This window comes from Scyliorhinus canicula, chromosome 21, assembly GCF_902713615.1.
Source record: "Scyliorhinus canicula chromosome 21, sScyCan1.1, whole genome shotgun sequence".
Lineage (NCBI taxonomy): Eukaryota > Metazoa > Chordata > Chondrichthyes > Carcharhiniformes > Scyliorhinidae > Scyliorhinus > Scyliorhinus canicula.
Genome location: NC_052166.1, coordinates 58,145,412 through 58,159,953, shown reverse-complemented (window position 1 = coordinate 58,159,953; position 14,542 = coordinate 58,145,412). Strand labels below are relative to the sequence as shown.

The window sequence follows — 14,542 nt, the reverse complement described above, 5'->3', positions numbered from 1 at the left end:
CCCTTACCCACTGGGATACACCCCTTACCCATTGGGATATACCCCTTACCCACTGGGATAAACCCCTTACCCACTGGGATATACCCCTTACCCACTGGGATAACCCCCTTACCCACTGGGATACATCCCTAACCCACTGGGCCAAATCCCTTACCCACTGGGATATACCCCTTACCCACTGGGACACACCCATGACCCACTGGGATAAACCACTTACCCACTGGGATATACCCCTTACCCACTGGGACACACCCATGATCCACTGGGATAAACCCCTTACCCACTGGGATATACCCCTTACCCACTGGGACACACCCCGTACCCACTGGGACACACCCCATACCCACTGGGATATACCCCTTACCCACTGGGACACACCCCTTACCCACTGGGACACACCCCTTACCCACTGGGACACACCCCTTACCCACTGGGATACACCCCTTACCCAATGGGCCAAAACCTTTACCCTCTGGGACACACCCCTTAACTAATTTGACACACTGCTTACTCAGTGGGACGTACCCCTTAACCAATCGGACACACCCATTTCGCCACAGGACACCCCGCTCTCCCCATTGGGACACACCACCTTGAACATCCTCTTCCAAGTGTACACAACCCTCCCCCACTGTAATACACCCTCCCACTGCACTGGCACACACTCTTTTCCCCCACTGGGACAAAACTCCCACATTTCCACACAGCCCTTCAGCACTGGACATCTCCTCCTCTCCCACCACCACTCTCCACCTCACCACCCTCCACCACCACCCTCCACCTCCTCCTCCACCACCTCCGCCCCACCACGCTCCATCTCCTTCTCCACCTCCACCACCCTCCTCCTCTACCACCCTTCACCTCCTGCCCACCACCCTCCATCTTCTCCACCACCCTCCACCTCCACCACCATCCTCCAACATTCCACCCTCATCCTCCAACACCCCTCTCCCCCACCATCACCATCCACCCCCTCCTCCGCCATCACCCCCAACCCCCCCTCCATCACCATCTACCACTCTCCTTCTCCATCACCTCCACCCACCTCCTCCTCTTCCAATCCCACCTCCTCAAACACCACCTCCTCGTTCTCCACCCCCCACCTCCACCACCCCCACCCTCCTCCTCCATCACCCCCACCCCTCCATCACCCCACCCCTCCTCTTCCATCATCCCCACCCCTCCTCCTCCTCCATCACCCCACCCCTCCTCCTCCTCCATCACCCCCACCCCTCCTCCTCCTGCATCACCCCCACCCCTCCCCATCACCCCAACCCTCCTCCTCCATCACCCCCACCCCTCCTCCTCCACCATCACCCCCACCCCTCCTCCTCCATCACCCCCACCCCTCCTCCTCCATCACCCCCACCCCTCCATCACCCCCACCCCTCCTCCTCCTCCTCCACCACCCCCACCCTCCTCCTCCATCACCCCCACCCCTCCTCCTCCATCACCCCCACCCCTCCTCCTCCATCACCCCCACCCCTCCTCCTCCTCCATCATCCCCACCCCTCCTCCTCCTCCATCACCCCCACCCCTCCTCCTCCTCCACCACTCCCACCCTCCTCCTCCATCACCCCCACCCCTCCTCCTCCATTACCCCCACCCCTCCTCCTCCATCACCCCCACCCCTCCTCGTCCATCACCCCCACCCCTCCTCCTCGTCCATCACCCCCACCCCTCCTCCTCCTCCATCACCCCTACCCCTCCTCCATCACCCCCACCCCTCCCCCATCACCCCCACCCCTCCTCCTTCATCACCCCCACCCCTCCTCCTCGTCCATCACCCCACCCCTCCTCCTCGTCCATCACCCCCACCCCTCCTCCTCCTCCATCACCCCCACCCCTCCTCCTCCTCCACCACCCCCACCCTCCTCCTCCATCACCCCACCCCTCCTCCTCCATCACCCCCACCCCTCCTCCTCCATCACCCCCCCCTCCTCCTCCATCACCCCCACCCCTCCTCTCCTCCATCACCCCCACCCCTCCTCCTCCTCCATCACCCCCACCCCTCCTCCTCCCCCATCACCCCCCCCCTCCTCCTCCTCCATCACCCCCACCCCTCCTCCTCCTCCATCACCCCCACCCCGCCTCCTCCTCCATCACCCCCCCCCTCCTCCATTACCCCCACCCCTCCTCCTCCTCCATCACCCCCACCCCTACTCCTTCTCCATCACCCCCACCCCTCCTCCTCCTCCATCACCCCCCCACCCCTCCTCCATCACCCCCACCCCTCCCCCATCACCCCCACCCCTCCTCCTCCATCACCCCCACCCCTCCTCCTCCTCCATCACCCCCACCCCTCCTCCTCCTCCATCACCCCCACCCCTCCTCCTCCTCCCTCACCCCCACCCCTCCTCCTCCTCCATCATCCCCACCCCTCCTCCATCACCCCCACCCCTCCCCCATCACCCCCACCCCTCCTCCTCCATCACCCCCACCCCTCCATCACCCCCACCCCTCCTCCTCCTCCATCACCCCCACCCCTCCTCCTCCTCCATCACCCCCACCCCTCCTCCTCCTCCATCACCCCCACCCCTCCTCCTCCTCCATCACCCCCACCTCTCCTCCATCACCCCCACCCCTCCTCCTCCTCCATCACCCCCACCCCTCCTCCTACTCCATCACCCCCACCCCTCCTCCTACTCCATCACCCCTCCTCCTACTCCATCACCCCACCCCTCCTCCATCACCCCCACCCCTCCTCCATCACCCCCAACTTTCCTCCTCCTCCATCACCCCCAACCCTCCTCCTCCTCCATCACCCCCACCCCATCTCCTCCTCCATCACCCCCACCCCATCTCCTCCTCCATCACCCCCACCCTCCCACTGTGCTCCTCCTCCCGGGTGCCGCGCTCCATCCTGCGGGGGCGCGCTCGCGCGCTGTCAGCCGTTGGCCCCATTGTCAGCGGCTGGTTGGCGGGAGGAGGAGGAGGACCGGCCGGGCGGGCGAGCGGACGGGGAGAAAGAAGCGGCTGGAAAACCATGAAGGAGAAATAAACCGATTGACCCAAACAGATCGAACCGTCCCCGGATTATCGGCACTGATCCATATATATATATATATATCCCCTCTGTCTCTTCGGTGTGTCATTGGGCGGCCGCCTGCCGTTCGCTGGGAGATTTCGCCTCGGCTGCTTTTTATTCTGGTTTTAATTCTGGAATCGCCCGCCGACCATGAGTTGGGGAACGGAGCTGTGGGTGAGTGAGAAATTAATCCAAACCCCCTCAATAAAAATACAAATCTTATTCCACAGCCGGGATTTAAATTTACCCCTTTCACCTCAAAAACGGGTGAAGGGAGAGATTGATGTGTTTGTGTTTGCAGCCCGGTTAATGATCACCCCTGAAATATTAACCCTGAATTGTGAGGGGGGGGGGGGGGGGGTTAATGATTGTCGAATGATTTCTAAATGAGGACGTTAATGCGGGTTTGATTTTTGTTGCAAAGCCCCCCCCCCACATTTAATACTGCTTTATTTTTTATTTCGAATTGTGGTTGGCATCGTTTTCTTGGTGTTTCCCCCCCTTGATGGGAGGGTCGAGGTGATCTGAGCCCGAACCTCACTCGAATTGGAGCATCTCTCTGCTGCTTTCTGCATTTTTTTTCCTGTCTCTCTCTCTGCATTTCCCCTCCTTGTTCTTGTTGTTGGGGAGGGAGGGTTACGGGAAATGGTGTTTAATTTTTTTTAAAGCAAGAAGTACCTGACCGCGGCAGACAAAGGTATTTCAGTCGGTTTGTGAGTTATTCCAGTGTTTCTTCCCTCCCTCCCCCATCTCCCCAATGATAGTAATGTGGGGAGAGCCTGCAGGGGAAATGCTGCCTCTCACGCCTTGCATATGCATGGCAGTGCTCGCTCTGTTGTAGCTGTCTCTCTCTCTCTCTCTCTCTCTCACACACACACCCTTGCATTAAGATTCTTCCAGAAAGGGCTTTCCACAGACATTTACCTGCCCCTGTCCCCGAGGAGTGGAATCGAGGTGAACTCAGCCAGAGAGGGGAGGGGGGAAATGTAGAGATTCGCTGGGGAAATGTTGTTTGCAGAAGGAAGCGGAGCTCCCGGTCCATCTCCTTCACCAGAGCTTCCTCCCCCGCCCCCTATCTCCTTCACTAGAGCTTCCTCCCCCCGCCCCCTATCTCCTTCACTAGAGCTTCCTCCCCCGCCCCCTATCTCCTTCACTAGAGCCGCCCCGCCCCGCCCCTATCTCTTTCACTAGAGCTTCCTCCCTTCATCAGAGCTCCTCCCATCTCCTCCATCAGAGCTTCCCCCCTCCATCAGAGCTCCCCCCATCAGAGCTTTTCCCTCCATCAGAGCTTTCCCCCCCCCATCAGAGCTTCCCCCCCATCAGAGCTTCCCCCCTCCATCAGAGCTTCCCCCCTCCATCAGAGCTTCCCCCTCCATCAGAGCTTCCCCCCCCTCCATCAGAGCTTCCCCCCTCCATCAGAGCTTCCCCCCTCCATCAGAGCTTCCCCCCTCCATCAGAGCTTTCCCCTCTCCATAAGAGCTTCCCCACCACCCATCTCCTTCATCAGAGCTCTCCCCTCCCTCCTTCCAGAGCTCTCCCCCATCTCCTTCATCAGAGCTCCCCATCCATCTCCTTCACCAGAGCTCCCCATCCATCTCCTTCATCAGAGCTCCCCATCCATCTCCTTTATCAGAACTCCCCCCAAATCTCCCTCATCAGAGCTTCCACCCCATCTCCTTCATCAGAGCTCCCCCCTCCATCTCCTTCATCAGAGCTCTGCCCCTTCCATCTCCTTCATCAGAGCTCTGTCCCCTCCATCTCCTTCATCAGAGCTCTGCCCCCTCCATCTCCTTCATCAGAGCTCTGCCCCCTCCATCTCCTTCATCAGAGCTCTGCCCCCTCCATCTCCTTCATCAGAGCTCTGCCCCTCCATCTCCTTCATCAGAGCCCCCCCGCCCAATCTTCTTCATCAGAGCCCCCCCCCCGCCCAATCTTCTTCATCAGAGCCCCCCCCACCCACCATCAAAGCTTCCACCCCATCTCCTTCATCAGAACTCATTCCCCCCCCAAAAAAATCCAAGTTGACCTTCCCATAATGCAAGATCTTTGTTTTGTCACCTGAGGGCACCGTATGAAGCTGATGCTAAAAGGCTGGGATGTGATTGGTTTCAATTTTTAAAAATCTGACCAGTTGAATTGAAATAATTACTCTTAATTTGTAAGAAAATTGAGTTTGTTGGCGGTGTACTGAGGTGAGGAGAAATTTCTTCACCCAGGGAGTGGTGAATCTGTGGCATTCGCCATCACTGGAAGTAGTTGAGGCTTATAGGATTGGATTGGATTTGTTTATTGTCACGTGTACCGAGGTACAGTGAAAAGTATTTTCTGCAAGCAGCTCAACAGATCATTCAGTACATGGGAAGAAAAGGGAATTAAACAAAATTCAAGAAAATACAAGATATACAATGTAACTACATAAGCATTGGCATCGGATGAAGCACACAGGATGTAGTGTTAATGAGGTCAGTCAATAAGAGGGTCATTTAGGAGTCTGGTGACAGTGGGGAAGAAGCTGTTTTTGAGTCTGTTCGTGCGTGTTCTCTGACTTCTGTATCTCCTGCCCGATGGAAGAAGTTGGAAAAGTAAGTAAGCCGGGTGGGAAGGATCCTTGATTATGCTGCCCGCTTTCCCCAGGCAGCGGGAGATATAGATGGAGTCCATGGATGGGAGGCAGGTTCGTGTGATGGACTGGGCAGTATTCACGACTCTCTGAAGTTCCTTACAGTCCAGGGCCGAGCAGTTACCATACCAGGCTGTGATGCAGCCCGATAGGATGCTTTCTATAATGCATCTGTAAAAGTTTGTAAGGGTTAATGTGGACATGCCGAATTTCCTTAGTTTCCTGAGGAAGTATAGGCGCTGTTGTGCTTTCTTGGTGATAGCGTCGACGTGAGTGGACCAGGACAGATTTTTGGTGATGTGCACCCCTGGAATTTGAAACTGCTAACCATCTCCACCTCGGCCCCGTTGATGCTGACAGGGGTGTGTACAGTACTTTGCTTCCTGAAGTCGATGACCAGCTCTTTAGTTTTTCTGGCATTGAGGGAGAGATTGTTGTTGTTACACCACTCCACTAGATTCTCTATCTCCCTCCTGTATTCGGACTCGTCATTATTCGAGATCCGGCCCACTATGGTCGTATTGTCAGCAAACTTGTAGATGGAGTTGGAACCAAATTTTGCTACGCCGTCGTGTGTGTACAGGGAGTAGAGTAGGGGGCTAAGTACGCAGCCTTGCGGGGCACCGGTATTGATAATTACCAGGGTCATTCCTATTCCCTTTCTTGAACAGAGGAACAACATTCGGCACTATCCCTGTGGACAGTGAGGACCCAAAAATCAAAGCCAAAGGCTCTGCAATCTCATCCCTTGCCTCCAAAGAATCCAAGTCCTAGGATTCTTTGGAGGCAAGGGATGAGATTGCAGAGCCTTTGGCTTTGATGTTCCCTCAGAACATCTACCTCCTCCAGCCTACCCGCCCATATCACACACTCATCCTCAAAAACATAGCCCCTCTCCTTGGTGAACACTGAAGAAAAGTATTCATTCAGCGCCTCTCCTATCTCTTCTGACTCCATGTACAAGTTCCCACTACTGTCCTTGACCGGCCCTAACCTCACCCTGGTCATTTTTTTATTTCTCACATAAGAGTAAAAAGCTTTGGGGTTTTCCTTAATCCGACCCGCCAAGGACTTCTCATGCCCCCTCCTAGCTCTCCTAAGCCCTTTTCTTTAGCTCATTCCTTGCTACCTTGTAACCCTCAAGCGACCCAACTGAACCTTGTTTTCTCATCTTTACATATGCTTCCTTTTTCCTCTTGACAAGACATTCAACCTCTTTTGTGAACCAGGGTTCCCTCACACGGCCATTTCCTCCCTGCCTGACAGGGACATACCTATCAAGGACACGCAGAATTTGTTGCTTGAACAAGCTCCACTTTTCATTAATGCCTTTGCCTGCCAGTTTCTGTTCCTATCTTATGCTCCCTAATTCTTGCCTAATCGCATCATAATTACCCCTCCCCAATTATAAACCTTGCCCTGCCATATGGCCCTATCCCTCTCCATTGCAACAGTGAAAGACACCGAATTGTAATCACTATTTCCAAAGCGCTCTCCCACAAACAAATCTAACACTTGGCCCGGTTCATTACCCAGTACCAAATCCAATGTGGCCCCACCTCTTGTCGGCCTATCCACATATTGTGTCAGGATACCCTCCTGCCCACACTGTACAAAAACTGCCCATCCGAACTGTTCGACCTACAGAGGTTCCAATCAATATTTGGAAAGTTAAAGTCTCCCATGAAAACTACCCCGAGACCTCCACACCTATCCATAATCTGATTTGCAGTTTCTTTCTCCACATCTCTATTACTGTTTGGAGGCCTATAGAAAACTTCTAACTACGTGACCGCTCCTTTCCTATTTCTAACTTCAGCCCATATTTCCTCAGTAGGCAGATCCCCCTCGAACTGCCTTTCTGCAGCTGTTAAACTATCCTTGATTAACAATACTACTCCTCCACCTCTTCTACCACCTTCCCTACTCTTACTGAAATATCTATACCCCGGAATTTCCAACAACCATTCCTGTCCCTGTTCTAACCATGTCTCCGTAATGGCCACAACATCGTAGTCCCAAGTACCAATCCACGCTCCAAGTTCACCGACCTTATTATGGATGCTTCTTGCATTAAAGTAGACACACTTCAACCCACCTTCCTGTCTGCCGTTACACTCCTGCGTACCTCACTTGGTACCCTCCTCAGTACCTCGCTACTCTCGAAATTCGGCATGTCCACATTAACACTTACCAACTTTTATAGATGCACTATAGAAAGCATCCTATCGGGCTGCATCACAGCCTGGTATGGCAACTGCTCGGCCCAGGACCGCAAGGAACTTCAGAGAGTCGTGAATACCGCCCAGTCCATCACACGAACCTGCCTCCCATCCATTGATTCCATCTACACCTCCCGCTGCCGGGGGAAAGCGGGCAGCATAATCAAGGATCCCTCCCACCCGGCTTACTCACTTTTCCAACTTCTTCCATCGGGCCGGAGATTCAGAAGTCTGAGAACACGCACGAACAGACTCAAAAACAGCTTCTTCCCCACTGTCACCAGACTCCTAAATGACCCTCTTATTGACTGACCTCATTAACACTACACCCTGTATGCTTCAACCGATGCCAATGCTTATGTATATCTTGTGTTGCCCTATTATGTATTCTCATGTATTTTCTTGAATTGTTTAATTCCCTTTTCTTCCATGTACTGAATGATCTGTTGAGCTGCTTGCAGAAAAATACTTTTCACTGTACCTCGGTACACATGACAATAAACAAATCCAATCCAATCAACACTGGCTTCTGGACTACAGCTCGTTTTCCCATCCCCCTGACAAATTAGTTTAAACACCCCTGAAGAGCCGTAGCAAATTTTCCTTTCAGGGTATTGGTGCCCCTCTGGTTCAGGTGCAAACCGTCCTGTTTGCACAGGTCCCACCTTCCCCAGAATGTGCTCCAATTATCCACGTAACTGAAACCCTCCCTTCTACACCATCCCTGCAGCCACGTGTTTATCTGCACTCTCTCCCTGTTCCTCAACTCGTGGCACCGGCAACCATACCAGAGATGACAACATGGTTTGTCCTGCCTCTCAGCTTCCACCCTAGCTCCCTAAATTCCTGTTTTAAATCCCCGTCCCTACTCTTGCCTATGTCGTTGGTACCGATGTGTACCACGACTTATGACAGTTCCCCCTCCCCTTAAGGATTCTAAAAACACTGTCCGAGACGTCATAGACCCTGGCACCCGGGAGGCAACATTCCATCCGTGAGTCTCTTTTGTTGCCACAGAACCGTCTATCTGTCCCTCTAACTATCGAGTCCCCAATAACTATTGCTCTCCTGCTCTCCCCCTTCCCTTCTGAGCCATGGGATGGACTCAGTGCTGGAGATCCGGCCACCATGGCTTACCCCTGGTAAGTGTCTTCTTCCTCTCTCTCTCTCTCTCTCTCTTCTCTCCCCCCCCCCCCCCCCCCCCCCCCACCACCACCACCAACACCACCACCACCAAACCACCACCCACCCACCCACCAGTATCCAAAGCGGTATACTTGTTACTAAGGGGAACGACCACAGGGGATCCCTGTACTGACTGCTTCCTCCCAGCCCCTCTCACTGTCACTCATCTATCTTAATTCTTCGGAGTAACTACATCCCTGGCAATTAGTATTTTATGATATATTTTGGTATTTATATATATGTAATACTTGCATTTGCAGTCCACCATAAAAGTTCAGAAAGATTTAAAAATATAATCCATTTTATGTGGGGTACTTTAGATTTTAAACCAGAAATTTAACTGCATTTGCCAATCCGTCATTAGCACTTAACCCTCGGATTTACAACAATTTGACTCACCAATTTTAAAGGTGTCAATCAACTTAACCAAATCTTGAGCACTTAGTTTTAATAAGTAAGGTATCCATCCTTTCTTTGAATTTTAAAAGTATGCTGCTAGACTGTGTAACTTTTTAATAGATACTTGAGTATAACAATAGAATCCTTATCTGTAAACCGATTTGAAAATGCAACAGGTTGGTTTTCAGTCAGGTTAACTTAATTAGTCAGTCACTTAATTAACTCATAAGCTAAATTTATCTCTGGTATATCAGACAGAAATGGTAAAGTATTCTTCAGTTAAATTGAGCAGGAAAGCATTACTCAAGTGCTATTAATGTTGAAGTTTGAAGTCAAAGCGAAGCAATTACCTATGAAGGAAAATAATATCTGAAGTTTATTTTGTAGGTAGCAGCCAGTGCCTGTTTTACTTTAACAAAGTGTGAAATACAAGTTGACATACTGTGAAATAACTATTTACATATTTAAGAGATGTAATTGACTCTTAGCTTGCTGTTATTACACGTTGCTGCTTAGTGTTGCAGTGTGGGTTGATTCTTAAAACAATTATTTAATGCACGTTTTTCTTCAGTGGAAACAAGATTTTATTTGTCCACCGCATATGTTGGATTAGATTGGATTTTGTTTGTGGTTTTTCATGGAAAATTCACCATAAAGGAAAGGGAATTATTGCTGAAGATTAGGCCAGATTTTTGATCTGAATTCTCAAGCTGCCATGGTGGGATTTGTTCTCAAAAATATTGGCCTAGGCTTCTGGATTATTAATCCAATAGCCGCAACCATACCCATGCCTAATCTTCATAAACTGCACCTAAATATCTCAAAAACATAAGCAGGCTTTAACATCCACATGGGCCATAGATTTGGGATGATCTATTAGACATATCTGGCAATGTGGAAGTGAATACATTGTAGCACTGCAGCTTTAGATGACAAACATACTTGAAATTTGAGAGGGCGCAGGAAAAACACAGCAAGTCTGCAAGCATCTATTAGGAGAGAAGCAGTTAATTTTTTGAGTCCTTTGACTCTTTGTGAGAACTGAAGGGAAGGAAAATGTGTTTGAGCTCGAGAAACTGCTGGTCTATCTGTTCTACTTAGCTTGGTTATATACACGTTTACCAACTGAGCTATTGGAGGAACTCATTTTCGTGAGCTCTCTCAAATAAGCGGGTTTTGGAGCTTGAGACTCACTTGTAGTGAAATTTGTCAAACCACATTTCTAACTATACAGGCAGAAGAGTGATTGTGAGGTGACTTGAATTCTAAGAAAGGAGAAGGACGTTAAATACTATATACATCCGCTGAGTGCTTTTTTAGACATGACTTACAGGAAGGAGTTGGTATGAATGATGCGCTGTGGTAACAATCTAAACTCCTTTAATTCTGAATGTTATATGCAAATTCCAGGAGGCAAATTAATTGAAGTCACTAATGAATTATTAAAAGTCTAATCATAATCCATAGATTTCATGTTCAGTAAAAGTGTATTACTTAATGTACATAAGCATTGGAAGCTTACAACATCCTAATGTGCTAAGAAAACTATTGCAAAGTAATTTGTAGTTGCATGTTTTCTCCATTATCATCGCTATAATGGAAAATGTGTTAATGAGACTGGAATTTTTATGGATGCTTTTTAAAATATTCATTTATTATTCCTAGGAGCAGCTGTTAAATTGCTGTTCCAATTAAAATTGAATGTTAATTTCTGAAGTATCAGAAACATGATACTTATACACCACCACTGTTGCCACAGTCTTAAAGAAAACTAGCTGAATATTCAAATTTATCTGAATAATAAAACTGCCAGAAGTATATGTAGGAATATTTAAGTGGATTTTATTGTTTAAGAGAATTGGTACCGAAGAACCTTTTCGAAATTCAAATATAGAATTCCTAAGGATCTGGTAGTTTAGCCGGGGCATAATAGTCAGCCTTTATATATCATTGTTTGTACCTCAACTGGAGTATTGTGCCTAATTCTGTACATGCTTCATCACATACTTCCTGAAGCATTATGAAAAGGGTACATAGGAGATTTACCAGAATGATACTAGGGATGAGGGATTTGTTATCTCGAGATGCTTCAGTTATTTTCCTTAACCTACCCTGCTTTAAAATTAAGGTGTCCAAAATTACAAGCAGTTTTGACTGAGTAAATAATGAGAAACTGTTTCCGGTGGGCAAACAGAGGACACCGATAATATTCAGAAAGCTGGGGGATAGGATTATCTGAAATACACTGTCTGAAAGATTGGTGGAAGCAGATTTAATACAGTAGTAACTTTTAAAAGGGAATTGGATAGTTAGTTAAAAAGGATACATTTGAAGGATTATGGGGAAAGAGTCCAGAAATAAGACTAATTGGGTAGATTTGTCAAGGAGCCGTTAAAGCATAATCGACCAAATGAGTTCCTTGTAAGGCGTGTGATGTAAATAAAGTAAAGATTCTGAGGGCAGCTTGTGAATAAATACCCTAAGTTGACTATTGTTCAAAATTCTTTGTAAAGTTTAACTGTACTGAAGATTTGTTGTGACCAATGCGATGTTTGCCCAGCTCTTTCACTGATATGGTCATTATTACCATGTTGCACCTTGCTCTTTCCCGCTGCTCCTAATAATAATCTTTATTGTCACAAGCAGGCTTACATTAACACTACAATGAAGTTACCGTGAGAAACCCCTAGTCGCCACATTCCGGTGCCTGTTCGGGTACACGGAGGGAGAATTTAGAATGTCCAATTCACCTAACAAAACGTCTTTTTGGGACTTGTGGGAGGAAACCGGAGCACCCGGAAGAAACCCACGCAGGCACAGGGAGAACGTGCAGATTGCGGACAGACAGTGACCCAAGCTGGCAATCGAACCTGCGACCCTGGCGAGTGCTACCCACTGTGCTACCATTCTGCCCTAGCACTTAATCCACCTTACAAGAACCAAATCTTGTGCCACATCCCATAGCTTCCCCATTAAAATTCAAGAGGTGTCTCAAAACCTATAGCCTTAAGCCCTGTGCCCCCCCCCCCCCCCCCAAGGTATTTTCTCCGTCTGTCCTCCCTTGGCCTCTGGTGATTTAATTGTCGAAGCCAGCTCCAACTACACTTTCTGCTCTGAATTTGTTGCCTTTCGGAACTTCTGAAACTTTTCATATCACTTACAGTCACCTTTTGCCGGCAGGAGAATGGGGACAAGAAACATATCAGCCATGACCGAATGGTGGAGCAGACTCAGTGGACCAAATGACCTAATTCTGCTCCTATATCTTTTGATCTTGGGGACCATGCCATTTCCTGTGGCTTCTTTATTCCTTTTGGGTATCTACAACCGTTGATTTATATTGCTACCCACCCACATACCTGTAACTCCATTTACGTTGTCTATCCTGATAATATTCACCCCACAGGTAATTTACAACCGCAGTTTCAAACTTTCAGCAGTATTTTGTTTTGTCCCAGCATCTCTACGGCTGACTAATTCCACAAAATCTTCTATCCACCTATCCTTGACCCCATTGAATCCTTAACTCCTTACATCCAGTTATTTTCCTCTGGTATCACTTCCTTTCTCACACTCCTCAGTGCAAAGGATGCAAGCGGCCATTACTGAAACATGGTTAAAGGATGGTCACGACTGGGAGTTAAATATCCGAGGGTATCAAACTATTCGGAAGGACAGAGTGGATGGTAAGGGAGATGGTGTAGCTCTGTTATTTAAGGATGACATCCGGGCAATAGTAAGGGATGACATCGGTGCTATAGAGGATAAGGTTGAATCCATTTGGGTGGAAATCAGGAATAGCGAGGCGAAAAAGTCACTGATAGGAGTAGTCTATCGACCACCAAATAGTAACGTTATGGTGGGGCAGGCAATAAACAAAGAAATAACTGATGCATGTAGAAATGGTACAGCAGTTATCATGGGGGATTTTAATCTACATGTCGATTGGTTTAACCAGGTCGGTCAAGGCAACCTTGAGGAGGAGTTTATAGAATGTAGCCGCGATAGTTTCCTAGAACAGTATGTAATGGAACCTACGAGGGAACAAGCGGTCCTAGACCTTGTCCTGTGTAATGAGACGGGATTGATTCATGATCTCATTGTTAGGGATCCTCTCAGAAGGAGCGATCACAATATGGTGGAATTTAAAATACAGATGGAGGGTGAGAAGGTAAAATCAAATACTAGTGTTTTGTGTTTAAACAAAGGAGATTACAATTGGATGAGAGAAGAACTAGCTAAGATAGACTGGGAGCAAAGACTTTATGGTGTAACAGTTGAGGAATAGTGGAGAACCTTCCAAGTGATTTTTCACAGTGCTCAGCAAAGGTTTATACCAACAAAAAGGAAGGACGGTAGAAAGAGGGAAAATCGACCGTGGATATCTTTTTTTAAAAATAATTTTTATTGAGAAATTTTGATTTTATACAACAATAACGCACCTTAGTAAAATACCGAAAATAACAATAATATTAACAATCATATACATTCGCCCCATCCCCATGAACAACCCAGCATTTTAACAACAACGCAAATAACACACTATAAAGTTACAGAATAAACACTACAATAATGCACCCCCCCCCCCCCCCCCCCCCCCCCGGTTGCTGCTGCTATTGACCCAGTTACCTATCTCTGAGCCAGGAAGTCCAGAAAAGGCTGCCATCGTTTATAGAACCCTTGTATTGATCCTCTCAGGGCAAATTTGACCTTTTCCAATTTTATAAATCCCGCCATGTCACTGATCCAGGTCTCCACGCTTGGGGGCCTTGCATCCTTCCATTGTAACAGAATCCTTCGACGGGCTACTAGGGACGCAAAGGCCAGGACACCGGCCTCTTTCGCCTCCTGCACTCCCGGCTCCACCCCAACCCCAAAAATCGCGAGTCCCCACCCTGGTTTGACCCTGGATCCAACCACCCTCGACACCGTCCCCGCCACCCCCTTCCAGAATTCTTCCAGTGCTGGGCATGCCCAGAACATATGGGCGTGGTTCGCAGGACTCCCCGAACATCTGGTGCACCTGTCCTCACCCCCGAAGAACCTACTCATCCTAGTCCCGGACATATGGGCCCGGTGCAGCACCTT

At 49.1% G+C, this 14,542-nt stretch overlaps 1 protein-coding gene across 1 annotated transcript in view; it reads left to right on the top strand.

Moving 5' to 3' along the window:
* The first annotated feature begins 2,910 nt into the window (after positions 1-2,910).
* LOC119955494 (formin-binding protein 1) overlaps positions 2,911-14,542 on the top strand; it is a 280,892-nt gene continuing 269,260 nt past the window's right edge. The window contains exon 1 of the mRNA XM_038781726.1: positions 2,911-3,202. Within this exon, the coding sequence (XP_038637654.1) occupies positions 3,179-3,202 (24 nt within the window). The 5' untranslated portion in view covers positions 2,911-3,178. The remainder of the gene's footprint in view (positions 3,203-14,542) is intronic.